Source organism: Saccostrea cucullata, unplaced genomic scaffold, assembly GCF_032062105.1.
Source record: "Saccostrea cucullata isolate Sc308-1 unplaced genomic scaffold, CSIRO_AGI_Scuc_v1 ctg298, whole genome shotgun sequence".
NCBI classification, from domain to species: Eukaryota; Metazoa; Mollusca; class Bivalvia; order Ostreida; family Ostreidae; genus Saccostrea; species Saccostrea cuccullata.
This window is the reverse complement of record NW_026926095.1, coordinates 80,845-95,427: the sequence shown is the minus strand read 5'-3', so window position 1 is coordinate 95,427 and position 14,583 is coordinate 80,845. Positions and strand designations below refer to the sequence as shown.

The following is a 14,583-nucleotide window of genomic DNA, read 5'->3' as shown; positions in this document are numbered from 1 at the left end:
GGCCTGTTATTTCCAGGTAAATAGCTAGCTCGATCCAATTTCAATCAACAAATAAATATGAAGACATATGATAATTTGATTTTAAGACTTTCTGAAAACATGCTAGTAGGGAGGGAGAAAATTGACAAGCTTTCTCCATGAATAAGGGATCAGAGTACGTGCTATACATTTTAAATTAATATTTCAATTTTTTTTTCTCTCTCATCCAGAGCATGGGGACAACCATTCACCTCTCAGAAAAATAATATTAACATTTTAACGGGAAAAGATAAGAAAATACTAGTTTTAATCCTTAGGTGTAGATAAGCAAACTTTAAGGTGTTTTTATATTCTATTCTATGTACATTTTCTTGTACATGCAATGTATAGAAAGTAAAAGAATATATCAAACTTTTGGTCATCAATTAAGTGCCTGATCTCCCCTAGATAAAAGCTGGATTCATCCCAAACATTAAAAAAAATGAAAGAAAGATGTCAGGCTTACATTTTAAAAATGGGAAAATTTAAAATTAAATATATTGTTGCATATAATTTTGTATTAGAATTCAAAATTCCAATTCTTTGTTCATTTTTAATTTTTTTTCTATACATGTGTAACCACACAAAAACTAGATTGAAAAGGTACTAGTATACCCGGGTATAAAATACCATATGAAACCCACTCCCATTTGCTATTTTCTTTGGGTCTTTTTCTCTTTGGAGTTTGATTTTTCTTAAACTCAAAAAAAAAAGAAGAAAAAACGATGACACATATTTTTATTGAAAAAAGTTTTTGAAGGAGCAAAGAACTCAAGTAGGCCTATATTAAACATATCAACGCATATAAACTGAACGTGTACAAGGGAAGCAATTCGAAAATGATCCATGCTTTGCGTTTCTGAGTACCCGGCAGAGTTACCTTTCTTGCTTTGATTAGAAAATGAAAGTAGGAAATCTACCTGGGCAAGGTAAATATGACATCAACAATGAAGTAAGAAATTAACGATATTTTTATTTAAAAGGGGAAGAAATGAAAGCTTAGTCCAGTCTATACTACTCAGAGATGACCGAAGGATATCAGTCTGAGACCAACACCTGTTAATGGATGTCCATAACGTGGGTGCAATTGTTTGTTTTGTACATTTGTTCATTTTGTTGTATGTAATGAAACAGCATGGTACACACGTGTTATAAAGATTCATAACAAAACTCTTTAGGAAAATTACTCGTATAATTGTACTCAAGCGAAATGGTTAGAAAATGGATTACACAACAAATATACCGCAAAAAGAAAACTCTTTTACTATCTTCTTTGATCGTCGCGACTGTGTACATTGTGCTACTTATGAAAGGGGGGCAACGCGGAAGAGATACGGAGAATATGCATATCCCCATTCAAGCCGATGCAGTCTTCTTTACCAAAACACTTAAAGAAGAATCCCCATTTGAACAACTTTTAGCGAATATTTCCAGAGACCAGGGGGACCCCCGGAGGAAATATAAAATGAATGTTTTCCTCAGTGACCGAATCCCTGTTAACCGCCCAGTTCCTGATTCCAGACCTTTACGGTAATTTTTATTTTTGGTAAATCGAGGGTCTTGTTTTACAAAAGAACTTATACATGTATGAATAAGACCAACATGTAATTTAGCGAATAACTCTCTTTTTTACATTAATTTGAAACCTATATTTCAAAATATTTAATAACTTAAATATATATAAATGAAATATATATCTATGCAGACCATTTTGATATAAACCTTAATTTAATTTTACAAAGAACCTCAAGCTTTTTATTATAGTTATATTAAGTTCTTTTGTAAAATGGTTCCCTGGTACTTGTAAAACAAAATATACATACATGAAAGTTTAGTCCAGATTTAAAAAAACATATTAGATCAGATATATTTTAAACATTTTCCAGCTGTAGTGGAATGACATGGCCTCAGAATTTACCCAAATCTAGCATAGTGATCGCGTACCACAACGAGTGGCCGTCAGTGTTAGTACGTACCGTGTACTCCGTGATACAGAGAACCCCCGCGCACCTGCTGGATCAGATCATACTCGTGGACGACGCCAGTACTGGTAATCATCAATTGATAATTAAATTTGATTAATTTTTAAAAATATAATATTTTCTTTTAAATGGATATGTGCACTAAACTGAGTATTTTTTTCTCAATGATAGACGAAGTTAATAATTTGCAAAAATTGTCGAAAGATTCATCATGGTCATTATATAAAATGAACATGATGAATACTACAAGTAGTATTAAACCGGATTGTATATATTAGATGAAATATTCATTTGATTTAAAAACTTCAAAAGTTTATGAACAGCTCAAGAAAAAATAAATTCTTATATGTACGTGCATGCAAACACCTGTGTTTAGGTGACTGTACATCTATATGTTTTCTTTGGTGATATTTTTAAGACTTTATGTTATTTTTTACAGAACGAGAAACCCTTCAAGGCCCCCATTTCTTACAAACGTACGTGTCAAATTCTCCTATTACATACCTAAGACTAGAGCAGCGGCATGGATTGGTCCGAACCCGACTTTATGGGTTATCCCAGGTCAAGTCAGAAGTCGTTGTGTTCCTGGATAGTCACATGGAGGTCAACAATAATTGGTACAGTAATTAATTTTGCTTAATTATAATCATCAGAGTTAATTATAAACCACTACTGGGAAATATGTATCTTGATTCATCATAAAAAACCATTGATTGTGCTCAGATATACAGGTATTAGATATGCCACAAGGCCTTTTCTCTATTGATGCGTGTAAAAGTTTGTATAAAGCTGATGAATAGACCTACCTGATACTGATTTATTTAAAATGGTCGTATTTCTTTGATGTTATGCCTGATGTACATATTATATAAATATTGAAGTAGTTGAATGTAACATTGAAATTTTTTTACTCTCGAAAACCATTGTCAACGTAGGCAAATTCAAAGAGTCTTGCCACCAGAACACTTTCTTCCCTAATATTCTTAAGGAGGAACGCCATACCAAAATGTTATTTCATAAATCTTAAAGTCATCCCTTTAATAAATTGTTTCAGCATTGAAAGAGCTAGGCTAATGTCGGCCTTTCAGTGCTGACACCGTAATTTAGTAAGGATGTCTTAATGATATATGAAATCAAATTTTGGTGTAACATTCCTTCATAAAACAATATCACAGTATCAACATTTTAGAATGCATGTAAACTTATCCTGAAACCTACAACAACCGATTTTTGGTGTCCGAATTTTTTTCTTCAAATTTTACTAAACGTGTTTGCAAGTACATCGTGATTTCGCTTTCCAAAATTTTCATGTAGTTTAAACTTTGTCCACCAATTAAAATATTTATTTTGAAAGTCACAAACTAAAGGTACTTGAACTTTTAAGGTTGCAACCTTTGTTGGTGGAAATCATGGACAACAAAGCAACAATTGCAATGTGTCACCTTGATTACATCGACGCCAAAACTTTCAAATACTCACACGAGAGGAACTATCGAACACGTTACGGTTTTGATTGGCAGCTACATTTCTTTGAAACTTACTTCCGGAGAGATCAAACAGAAGGAAAACCGGATACTGCATCTCTGCCGTAAGTTGCCTGTCAGTTTATATTTTTGTTGAAATGCCACATAATCATGATAATGCGACTTAAAATTGATCCGGATAATTATGCAGTTTTTTTTTACTTCGTCACTATAATGCTGAATACTTCTTTCAGAATGAAAATTTTAACTCGGTATATAAAACACGAAGCAATGATATAAAATATATAGATAATTTACGAAAAAACTGCATGTGAATTTCAGAAATGAACAATTTAATAATTTCTTATTTATTGTTATTATTTTTTTTATCATTAATATACATCCAAAAATGTATTTGGAAGTAAGATACGAAAATGAGTGTATTTGCCATTTTATGGTTTACAGATGCAGCTTTAATGGTATATAATAAAGTAGTACCGTGTTCTTAACTTAGTTTAGTTCTGTTAAGGTGTCTGATAAATGTATACGCTGTACAAAGAAGATAAAGACCATTCTGTGGTATTTTGCATCGCCATTGGCTGATCCTAAGTAGGAACCAAAATTAAAATAAGAAAGAAAAATGTAAAAAGAGACCTACCTATATATGTAGGAGAAAGGTAAACTAAGAATTTATTCTAGCAATTCTTATTTTCGTCAACGATGTTAATTAACGAGGCCCGATATAGTTGAAAATTACAAAAACGGAATGATAAAAAATTTTAATTCTTAGAAATATACTTGTATGTTTTATGCTTAGAAAAATTAGAATGAAATTTTGTTACCTTGCCTTTATTGTAGTGAAATGGGGGCACTGTCAAGATATGGACCATTTTTCGTGTTTTCATACACAATTACATACTAAAACTCTTCAATAAACAAAGAAATTTACAAATTAAAAAAAATACATGATGAAATTCTTTGTTTTTCACATATATCATGCAATTTTCATTTTTCTTATAAAAAATGAAAGAAAAATTGGAGGTAGCCTTTATTGCAGTGAAAAGGGGGCATGTCAAAACACAAAATTTGGATTTATTCTATCCAACTTCGTATTTTATAGGTCGCAATGGGTTTACATAACGCCAACAAACGATTACAATAATGTATTAGTTTCTAAAAAAATAAATAATTCTTACATTATGAAATAATTTTCTCGCCATGTTTTATTTTTCTCTTAACACTCGACGTTGTTTTACATGAAAAAAAAGGGGTAGAGGGAGGAGGGGTGGGGGTAAGGGCGACAAAATTGCAATTACTAATATCATGTAATATATAGAAAAATAAAATATTTCGGCGGTTGATGATGATTTATTTTACTTTTTAAAACTGAAGATAATCCATGCATATTTAAGTCCGCAATAAAAAGAGTGTGTATAAACACTTCAACATGTTCAAAGAGAAAGACTAATATCGTTTACTTTTAGTTGCAGTGTTTGTTTTTTAAACTCGTAAATTGAAATAAAACAGAATAAAATTAATGAATCTGTACCAAAAAATTAATCCCTCAAAATTAATTAGGTTCCAAAGTTGTTTATTAATTTGAATATCTAAAAAAAAAAAAATAATAGAAATGCCAGCTTTCAATGCATATTCTATAGAGCTACCAGGTAAGCAAGATCAGCGAAACATTTTAGCGCAATTTGACGTCATTTTAACTGTGACGTTATTGTGTTCAATTGTGACGGCAGTCAAGGGTATTGTGACGTGCCTGAGTCGACGCTGCGTTAAAACGTGTGCGCAGATCAAGTAGATCGGGCCTCGTTAAGTTTCAATCCAATTCGACTTAAATATTAATATTTTAATCTGTTCGATCAAAAGATGTTTTCAAAAATGAAAATGAAATTTTATTCACTGTAATTATTATATAGCGAATTGATTTTAAAGGAACTCTGTACGATGTTTTGTAATATACTGATAAAGATTTTGTGAACATACCCCAGAACAAAGTGGTCTTTATCTTTTTTGGTCCGGTCTTAGTATCTACTTGTTTTACATGTATAAGAAATACGTCCAGGTCTAAGTGGTTGCACATCGAATAGTTTTGCAATTTGAGATTGTATGTATGATCATTTAAATTTGAAGGTTAGAGCTTATTATTACATTTACGTTTTATGCTTATTAATATTGACTTATTATTGAGCTCAAAGGAGTAAACTTGTACTCAGGAAATATCCCGGTGATCTCCCCTTAACTTTATCTGTGTTATATACTTATTGTCATTTAATAAATGTATGTGTTTGTTATATTTCAACTTTTGCGGTACACATATAGGGTTACATAAACTTAGTTACTAACACTTGATACCTGTATGTGCTACACATATAGATGTACCTTGAACTGTCCTAGAAACGCTATGATTGGTGTCTGCATGGCCATCTTTCATCATGTATCATGTATAAAGTTCTTTGATGTATGTTCATGGAATAACAGATGGATCTAAACAGTCTTTTTGTTTTTAAAGGTAAACTTGAAATTAAGTTAAAAACATTTGCAAACATCAATACTGATATGTAAACATTAACTTTTAATATCATTGTTGATATTTTTTTAAAGGAAATACTAGAAGCTATAATAAGAGTTGTTCAATGGATATCCTAGGCTATTCATGATCAGTATATACATGTGTATACTGTTACTAAATCTTTTCAGAGAAACTTCAAAAATACGACTGTTCCTTTACATGAATATAGGTAGTAATTTAGAACTGAAGATAGTAAGTAAACATAGACTTCGGACACAAATTGAAGGGGGGGGGGGGTAAAAGTGAAAAGGGGGGCTAAACAAACAAAAAGAGCTAAACCCTGATTTTTAATGCCTTTATAATGTCTATCTTTGCTAGAAAGAGAGCAGTCTGATTAAAATCAAATCCTTGTTCCTTTCCGAAATTTTGATGACGCTGTACAACGTCATCAGAATTTCGGAGCGTAACAAAGATCTGATTTTTATCAGACTGGAAAGGTAGGGAACTTAACCCTCAGCTCCCTCCCTCGGTTTCGACGCCTATGAGTACAAACACATACTGGATACAGTTTACGTGTAAATTTTATACACAAAAATTGGCATTTATTATTTGCAGTAAACGTGGAGTGTTCACATTTGATGACGGTGGCATAAATACGGGTAAAGCATTGTCTTAGGATGTTCATTGCATATCACATATTCATATGGAAACCCTTATCATCACTAAGGGCGAAATTTTAATTAACAAAAAATACATCAAAACATGTACATAAATTTGGCTACGTAGTATATAAGTTCATAGATATAAAGATAACATTTTACATGTTTTAATGGAAGGACGTTTTAGCTCTTGTTATTAATTTAACACAAAAATATGAACTATATCAGGTATGGACATGCGGGGGTCGGCTCATCCATGTAGCATGTTCAAAGATCGGTCATATTGCACGTGACCAGCCATACAGTTTTCTCGAAGATAGGAGCACCATAGAAATATACAATTACAAGAGAATTGTGGAAGTGTGGTTTGACGAATACAAACAATATGTGTATCAAATCTATCCAACTATGAAGGTATATATCAATGTTATTTTTTTTCAACGTATCGAAAGGATCGAGAACAAATTAAAGAATCATTACTTGTTTCGTGTGTAAGGATACCTAAAGATAGCTCGTTTGTCAAATTTTAATTTTTTTTTTAAAAGATACATCAAAACATGTTCATAAATTTGGCTATAGTATATAGGTTCATAGATATAAAGATAACATTTTACATGTTTTAATGGCCAAGGTTAAAGATTGTAAAAAGTTTCAAACTCTAAAATCAAGGTCAAAGAGTCAAGGTTGTTATTTGTGAATTTAACACAAAAATTATGGTCAATATTTTAATGTAGGTATGGTCAAGATCAAAGGGTCAAGGTTCTTGGTATCCAATGAAAGGTCTTTTCATCAAGATTATATATGTGAAGTATGAAAGTCCTAGTATTTAATGTTCAAAAGTTATAGCCAAGGTTAAAGTTTTTTCATAGATACAAAAATCTCCAAGGTCAAGGTCAAGAGGTCAAGTTTGTTGGTATCCAATGAAAGGTCTTTCCACAAAAAATACATATATCAAATATAAATGTCCTGGTATCTATTGTTCAAAAGATATGGCCAAAGTAAAAGTTCAAAATTTTTGTGTTAAATTTGGTTAAACTCCAAGGTCAAGGTCATATATAATTACAAAAGACATGTGAAATATGAATGTCATAGTTTATAGGCAAGGTTAAAGTTTTTGAAACAGACAGACAGACACAGACAACAATATGTGTATCAAAAACTATATACAACTATTTGACTGCATATATATATCCAGATAGCTAGTTTTTTTAAAGAGACAACCATATGAATCATGAAACAAGATGTGTTTGTGAAACGCTATGCGCCCGGCGGCAACAAAGTTTAAAAAAACACATATATTTAGCATATAGGTCACAGTCAAGGTCATTGACCTTGGTGTCATGTGAAAGGGCTTAATCAGTGCATGTATTAAGTCTCTATACTTCAAAAGTTATGGCAAAATAAGGTTTGCTCAAAAAAGTTATGTTTAGCAAAGAGATCAAGGTCACAAGGTCATTGAACTTGGTGTCAAAAAAACTTAATCAGTGGTGTATGCATTTATGACTGTTTCAAAAGTTATGGCGAAGGTTTAGGCATATAGACTGTCAGGGTCATTGACCTTAAAGTCATGTGAAAGAGCTTAATCAGTTTTTACCAAAGAGATCATTCACCATTATGTCGAAAAGTTTGCAGACAAACAGACAAACAGATAAACAGACAAAAAAACAGGACAAAAACAATATACTGCGAATATAATGCGAATATTGAGGTAGAGGCACATGAATTAAAGTTGTAATTAAAACTTTATATGATCCGGTTAATATAATCTCAGAAATTAAGATTTACCACCATCATTCGTTTACAGTGTATCACTTTCTAAAAATTACTCTTATTTGCAACCGACTGAAAAAAAAGAAGTCGGCAGGATATTTCGGAAAAAATACAATAAAGTTAAAAATTAAGCGACAATTTTAATCTCCAAACATAAAATATCCCTTTATAATTATAATATTTGTTGAAAGTTTACAAGTTACCTTTATAAAAATTAAATGCTTAATTCAATGTAATATAGGATAATACTATTTTCTATTAAGCAAATGCATAGAAATACTGGTTTTTATGATCATTATATGCCTGACCAACTTGAATATTCATAAAATGTAATATAGTATGATGAGATATATTTATATAATATTATATAAATATTGCATGTAGTTGGGTGTAACATTGAACATTTTCACCCCAAGAAAACCATTGTGTTGACTGTTGCTACGCAGGAGGGTGTGGCTTCATTATTCAGCGGGTAATAGTGTTTTTTAAAAATGTTTCTCGACGAATCAGATTCAAGTAATTTACATGAAAGTAAATATAAGCGTCCTGCGTAGCAACAGTACCGTTCACAAAAAAATGGCGACTGCGCAGAATTTATGCGCGCAACTGTGCACAAAATATAATAAATATTGGACCGTACCGTAACCGTTCACAAAACCATTGTCGAACCGTGCACAAAGCGTAATGAACCGCATACAATATTTAGATAATAACAGACCCTAAAACGTGCTATTACACCTAAAAAAGAAAACGAACAGAACCGTACCGTACCATTCACAAAACGAAACGAACTATGCACAAAACGAACCGTACCATTCACAAAACGAAACGAACCGTGCACAAAGCGAAACGAATCGCATACCGTGCAAGTGGTATAGTTTAGGGTCTGTATAAAGATTTCTATTCTAGATCCTAAGCCTTGAAAGGAAAAATAAAATACCAAAATCATCGAAAAATCAGTCATTATACATGCATGAGTGGTATATATGCCTATGTATGTGCTACTCATTATTTTATTATCGACTGATTTTGTTACATGCAGCTGTTTTTGTTCATAAAATCAGTCTTTATTTTTGTTACTAAGGATGCAGATGCTGGGGATATAAGTAAAAGGCAAGAAATCAGAAGAACATTAAAATGCAAACCTTTCTATTGGTTTCTCCAAACAGTCTGGCCAGAATTACTCCCATACCAGCATAATTCCAAAGTCTGGGGTAAAGTACAGGTGAATACAAGAATTTATCCACGTCGTCCTATAATCTTGTCCAACTTAATGTTACATATGCGCGATTTTGCTTGGATTTGCCTATGATTTACATGTACATTATCTTTTTCAGACTGACATGTTGGCACGGAAAATATGCTTGAATAATAATAAGTATCTATTTTCGTGGCCTGAGAAATTGACAGTGAGACCTTGTCAAGAGGACCCAGTGACAGAGGTAAGTTATCGACAAATTATCGGTCAATTGTTTCCCACATCTGTACTTTTGTTATAAAAAAAAATACGGATTCTGACATAATAGTTCTTCAATTATTTTCCAGACCTATAATGTTTCAGGCTTGCCATCTGTCGCCTATTATCATATAGAATGTCAGCAGATTACTTTATCATAATATCATTGTTTTCTTATATTGTTTTTTAGTATTATAATTAATTTAGTGTACTTTACTTGTGTGCATAGTTTTTGGTAAGCATACCGGGTATTTAAACAGTGTTCTTAAATAAAATGGAGATTGATTGATTTAGTACTGTTTATTTTTAATCGGAAGTTATATTCTTTTTTCCTGAAAGTTAAATTTTTATGATAAAGCTCGTCTGTTTAGAGTCATTGTTAGAACTAGATCTCTCAGGATTTAAATGCTCTAAAGATTAAAAATGTCCGCCTCTTAATTTTGACCGAATGTAAATCTTATGTTCTCGGTCCCTGGCTTTGAAACCGAGGTATTACGCAGTAAAGGGGTGAAGAATAATAAAAACGGAAGTAAATTTCAACACGAACATCTGGACCGCCTGAGAAACATTTCAATTTTTTAAGTTACCAAGCTAACCTTTCAGAGACACATTAGACATGTGTTCTGCTGCAGAACCGTCTATGTAGGCAAGGACCTTTGTATCTTTAACTACCAGAGATTTTGCGTTTTTACTGCAAAATTGACTAAAAAATTTCGAATAGAAATTTAGACATTTTCTGTTTTTACATATAGCAACCTATATATTTTCTGAAAGGTAAAATCCTAAAGTATTTAAAGGTTTAATTTATTTAAAAACAATTTAAGTTTAGGATTAAACCAGTCAAGAGATTTCAAATTTCAAAGGTCTCTGGTACGGTTTTATCTTTAGGCTATTATTTTAACTGTAGCCGGAAGTTGCTGTATCCTATGTAAATTAAGATGGCGTGAGGAAAATTTCAGCTTGAAGGAATAAACGAATGTTGTATACTGAAGGTTGTCTGAAACGATTTATAAGAAAGGGAGAAAATCTCTAGAAGCGAACTAATCAGGTTTAAGTTGTTTATGACTTATTAATTAATAAAAATACGTTAAGTGGGTGTGTCTGAAATCGAGTCAGATACATGTTCCATGTGAAAAATAGAAGTGGGGATTACACGTGTACGAAACAAGTGCCCGTTTCAGTCTTTAACTCACTTTGTTAAGAACATGGTACAGTTTATAACATATCACTATTGAATTTAGCCACAGGTTGTATGTTTGATGTCCCCTTCTTCCATGCAGTGTACGGAAATTTTAGATTGAAATTGAACTTCCATTGGACTGTTTTACTCCTGCTTTATAGATTTTGTTGCTCCCACGACTCTTTACTATAGTTTAAGATATATAAAGTTTTTAGAGTACATGACCGGTGTTTGTTCCAGGTGTTTGCCCTTACAAATAGTGGTCAGTTACGGACAGTTCTTCAGTGTGTTGTGGTGATTCTAGATGGTCTGGACTACGTACCCCATCTACAGAGTTGTCCGGAAGTTAGAAACATTTCTGTCACACAGTGGTCATACGAGGTAAGTATTCAAAAATATTGTATTGTATTGCTATAATTTTGCACTATCAAAAAGAAATACATACAATGATAGATAGACATGAAAGAATTTTGATGTACATGTACAGCTGAAGAAGAAAAAAAAATATGATGGTTTAAATTTCATTTGTTTCCAGTATTAGCTGTATATATAATTATGAAATGAAACCCATTAAACTATTAGATGCAATTAAGTTCGAGTAAGATAACTAGTGTATACAGTAGCTGATTGACTTGCGATTATGCACAATTGATCTGCACGTTGTAAACGTTGAACCTGGTTTTGCAAGAGCGATCAACCACGATCTTTGCGATCAGTCGTAGTTCTCTCAACTATTTTCCTGTGTTTTGGTCGCAGCCAGGTTGGACTTTGGTCGTGTGAGGACCAGAATGTATTTTCAGATAATTTTTTCTATATAGTTCCAGGTCCTTAAACATGCTGCTACAGCTCTGTGTTTGGAAGTATCAGAGACCGGTTTACATCTCGTCATGAATACCTGCGACAGATCGAACAAACGTCAGAAATGGGAATTCAAAGGTTTTCCAGAAAATACTAGCTGAACATTTTTTAATCAGTTTAATCAAGAGAAATCCAGAGATGATGTATATTTCTTTGAATTATCAAAGATTCTTCGAGAGAGAGAAAGGTGTATCCAGAAGAATACTGTAAAAGAATACATGTAGTCCCGTCGGAGAAATCCATGATATATCTGTCTTTGAGAGCAGAGAGTCCCAGATTTTAATAACATAAAAAGTATACACGGATGTGGCTTAGACGGAGTGTTCACGATATCTATGCAGTTTTTTTTTTATAATAAGCAACGATATGTTTAAATTATTTTTAAAGATGAGACTTGTGAATACACAGTGGAACCATTTGTTCACCAGTCATTTTATGATATTTAAAATGGAGTACTATGTATTTCGTTTATTTCAGTTAAAGTGAAATACCAGTTGATTATTGTCAATACATTAAATGTATATATATCAAAATAAAGAAAACAAAATAAAAACTACAGTAGTGTGTATTTTAATTACATATCATCTTTGAATTGCAAAAAAAATCATTTTCCCATCTGTTTTTATTATATTTTTGTAATTTTGAATTATTATCCTATTACATAGATAGCATTGTTTATTTTTAATTACATTCTCGTGTTTTTTTTTTTTTGTGTGTATGGTTTTGTCCACATGTAATAGATTTAATCTTTTAATTTGTGTGACAATGCAAGGACTTTTTTACGTTAAGAAATTTGATGCAAAGATACCATTATATCGACGAATCCTTCACAGTTTTAATCAATGTTTGGATTCATTTAAATACTTGTCATCTTAAGCCATTGTAAACAGATGCTATAAAGTGTTTTTCAATAGAACAATCATTATTCAACAAAGTTGAAAAACCGCCCCCTCATTAACACGAATTTTCTAGCATCCAATGGTTTTGATATACAGTCCAATGGTTTTGATATATAGCCACAACCATGCAATCGCCCGCGTGGCGCAGTGGTTAAAGCATCTGTTCTAGAGTCGCGAAGTAACTAGCTGATCCTTACATCGCAGGGTTTTTTTTTGTATGTAGTCCATCTGTCTGTCCGTTTGTAGAATTTTTTTTTTTTACATTTTTGGTTTTATTCTCCAGAACCACTGGGTCAATTTCGACCAAATTTGTTTCAAGCATTCTTGGTGAAGGGGTTTTTTTAAATGATGAATCCTGGGGGAAGGATGGGGTCACGATGGGGAATATTTTTTTTATATATTAAAATATTTAGGGGGAAAATGTTCTCAAGAATAGCTAAGCTTGAGATGCAAGAATTCTTAAGATCAGGTAGTGTAGATTCAAGTTTGCTCAAATTATATGTAGATATATTATTTTCTTTTTTCGCCCATCTTTTTTGTACTAAACTGGATAATTTTGCGCAATTTTTGCCTCCAAACTTATGCATGATAGCTTCAAAATTCAAAATTACCAGATAGATATGACGACGCATATTTCTAATAATTCACATGTACTTTTAAAGAAATAATGCATACGCAATTTACTTGTAGTTTGAATTTGATTGTCTTTTTCCCATGAGTTGAAGAGTTCCAATATTAAAAGGAACTGTGTGCTACCTTTCAATGTCTATTTATGCATGTCTTTTATAACAACTTTGTATAAACAAAACATCAAGAATATTTTAAGTAAATTCAGTACATTATGTTCCCCAAACGGAGTTTGGGAACATATTGTTTTTACTCGGTTTCTTATTATTATTATTATGTTCCCCAAACGAAGTTGGGGAACATATTGTTTTTACTCTGTTTCTTATTATTATTATTCTTATTCTTATTATTATTTTTCTTCCTGGGAAAATTTTGTACGCGAGTGTTCTTGTAAACTACACATCCGACTTAGGTGAAACCTTTTTAGGGTAAGTAGGCATGTTATGTAGATTTGCGGAATCAAGGTCATTTTCCGCGCACGTGCTTGCAAGAGCGCGCACGTTCAAAACTTAAAATGACCAATATATAATGGAATTTAACCGTAACTTTTCTATTTTGTGACGAAATGTTTTGAAACTTATAATGTATATATTATAGTATGCACAAGATGACATGGTCAAAATAGCAAGATCGCACGCGCATGCACGTGCGCTTCGCTCTGATTGGCTGAAACTAAAGTTTCAATATCATTTTTTGTTTTTTGATAAAATCCTTTGAAATTTTGAACATAGTCATACATAAGGGAGGTCTACAGCCTGTAATATAAGATTTATCATGAAAGCATGTGCATGCACATGTGCTTGCAAGAGCTCGCACGTGCAACACGAGAAATGTCCAATATAATTGATACAGACGTAACTATTTAAATTATTGATGAAATGCTTTGAAACTCATATTATAAGTATATATTAGAAGCATAGACAAAATGACATGGTCAAAAAGTAAGATCTCACGCGCATGCACGTGCGCTTCGCTTTGATTGGCTGAAACTAAAGTCTCAATATCTCTCTTGTTTCTTGTCATAATCCTTTGAAATTTTGAACATAGAACTACGTTATGAAGATCTACAGCATGATATATAAGAATTTTCATGAAAGCATGTGCATGCCCGCGTGCTGCAATCTTTTTTAAATGGCTATATCTCCTTTGT

General features: G+C 32.3%; 3 protein-coding genes across 3 annotated transcripts in view; 2 read left to right on the top strand and 1 right to left on the bottom strand.

Annotated features, from left to right (window-relative positions):
• Positions 1–9,639, bottom strand: part of LOC134270757 (polypeptide N-acetylgalactosaminyltransferase 13-like) — a 33,681-nt gene extending 24,042 nt beyond the window's left edge. Inside the window, exon 1 of the mRNA XM_062752998.1 lies at positions 9,559–9,639. The gene's annotated coding sequence lies outside the window, so the exon portion shown is untranslated. The remainder of the gene's footprint in view (positions 1–9,558) is intronic.
• LOC134270743 (polypeptide N-acetylgalactosaminyltransferase 1-like) lies at positions 910–3,638 on the top strand. The gene is made up of 4 exons (XM_062752987.1): positions 910–1,548; positions 1,905–2,068; positions 2,440–2,617; positions 3,385–3,638. Exons 1-4 carry the CDS (start codon positions 1,229–1,231, stop codon positions 3,590–3,592), a joined length of 870 nt encoding a protein of 289 aa, XP_062608971.1. The 5' UTR covers positions 910–1,228; the 3' UTR covers positions 3,593–3,638.
• On the top strand, positions 6,850–12,407 carry LOC134270758 (polypeptide N-acetylgalactosaminyltransferase 1-like). The gene is made up of 5 exons (XM_062753001.1): positions 6,850–7,057; positions 9,498–9,638; positions 9,751–9,855; positions 11,290–11,430; positions 11,868–12,407. Exons 1-5 carry the CDS (start codon positions 7,052–7,054, stop codon positions 12,006–12,008), a joined length of 534 nt encoding a protein of 177 aa, XP_062608985.1. The 5' UTR covers positions 6,850–7,051; the 3' UTR covers positions 12,009–12,407.
• The last annotated feature ends 2,176 nt before the right edge of the window (positions 12,408–14,583 follow it).

Coding starts and splice junctions, on each gene's coding strand:
- LOC134270743 (XM_062752987.1), top strand. CDS start 1,229: ATGGTTAGAAAATGGATTACACAACAAATATACCGCAAAAAGAAAACT. Junction 2,069..2,439: donor CGTGGACGACGCCAGTACTG/GTAATCATCAAT, acceptor TATTTTTTACAG/AACGAGAAACCCTTCAAGGC. Junction 2,618..3,384: donor ATGGAGGTCAACAATAATTG/GTACAGTAATTA, acceptor TGAACTTTTAAG/GTTGCAACCTTTGTTGGTGG.
- LOC134270758 (XM_062753001.1), top strand. Junction 9,856..11,289: donor AAGAGGACCCAGTGACAGAG/GTAAGTTATCGA, acceptor TGTTTGTTCCAG/GTGTTTGCCCTTACAAATAG. Junction 11,431..11,867: donor TCACACAGTGGTCATACGAG/GTAAGTATTCAA, acceptor TTTTCTATATAG/TTCCAGGTCCTTAAACATGC.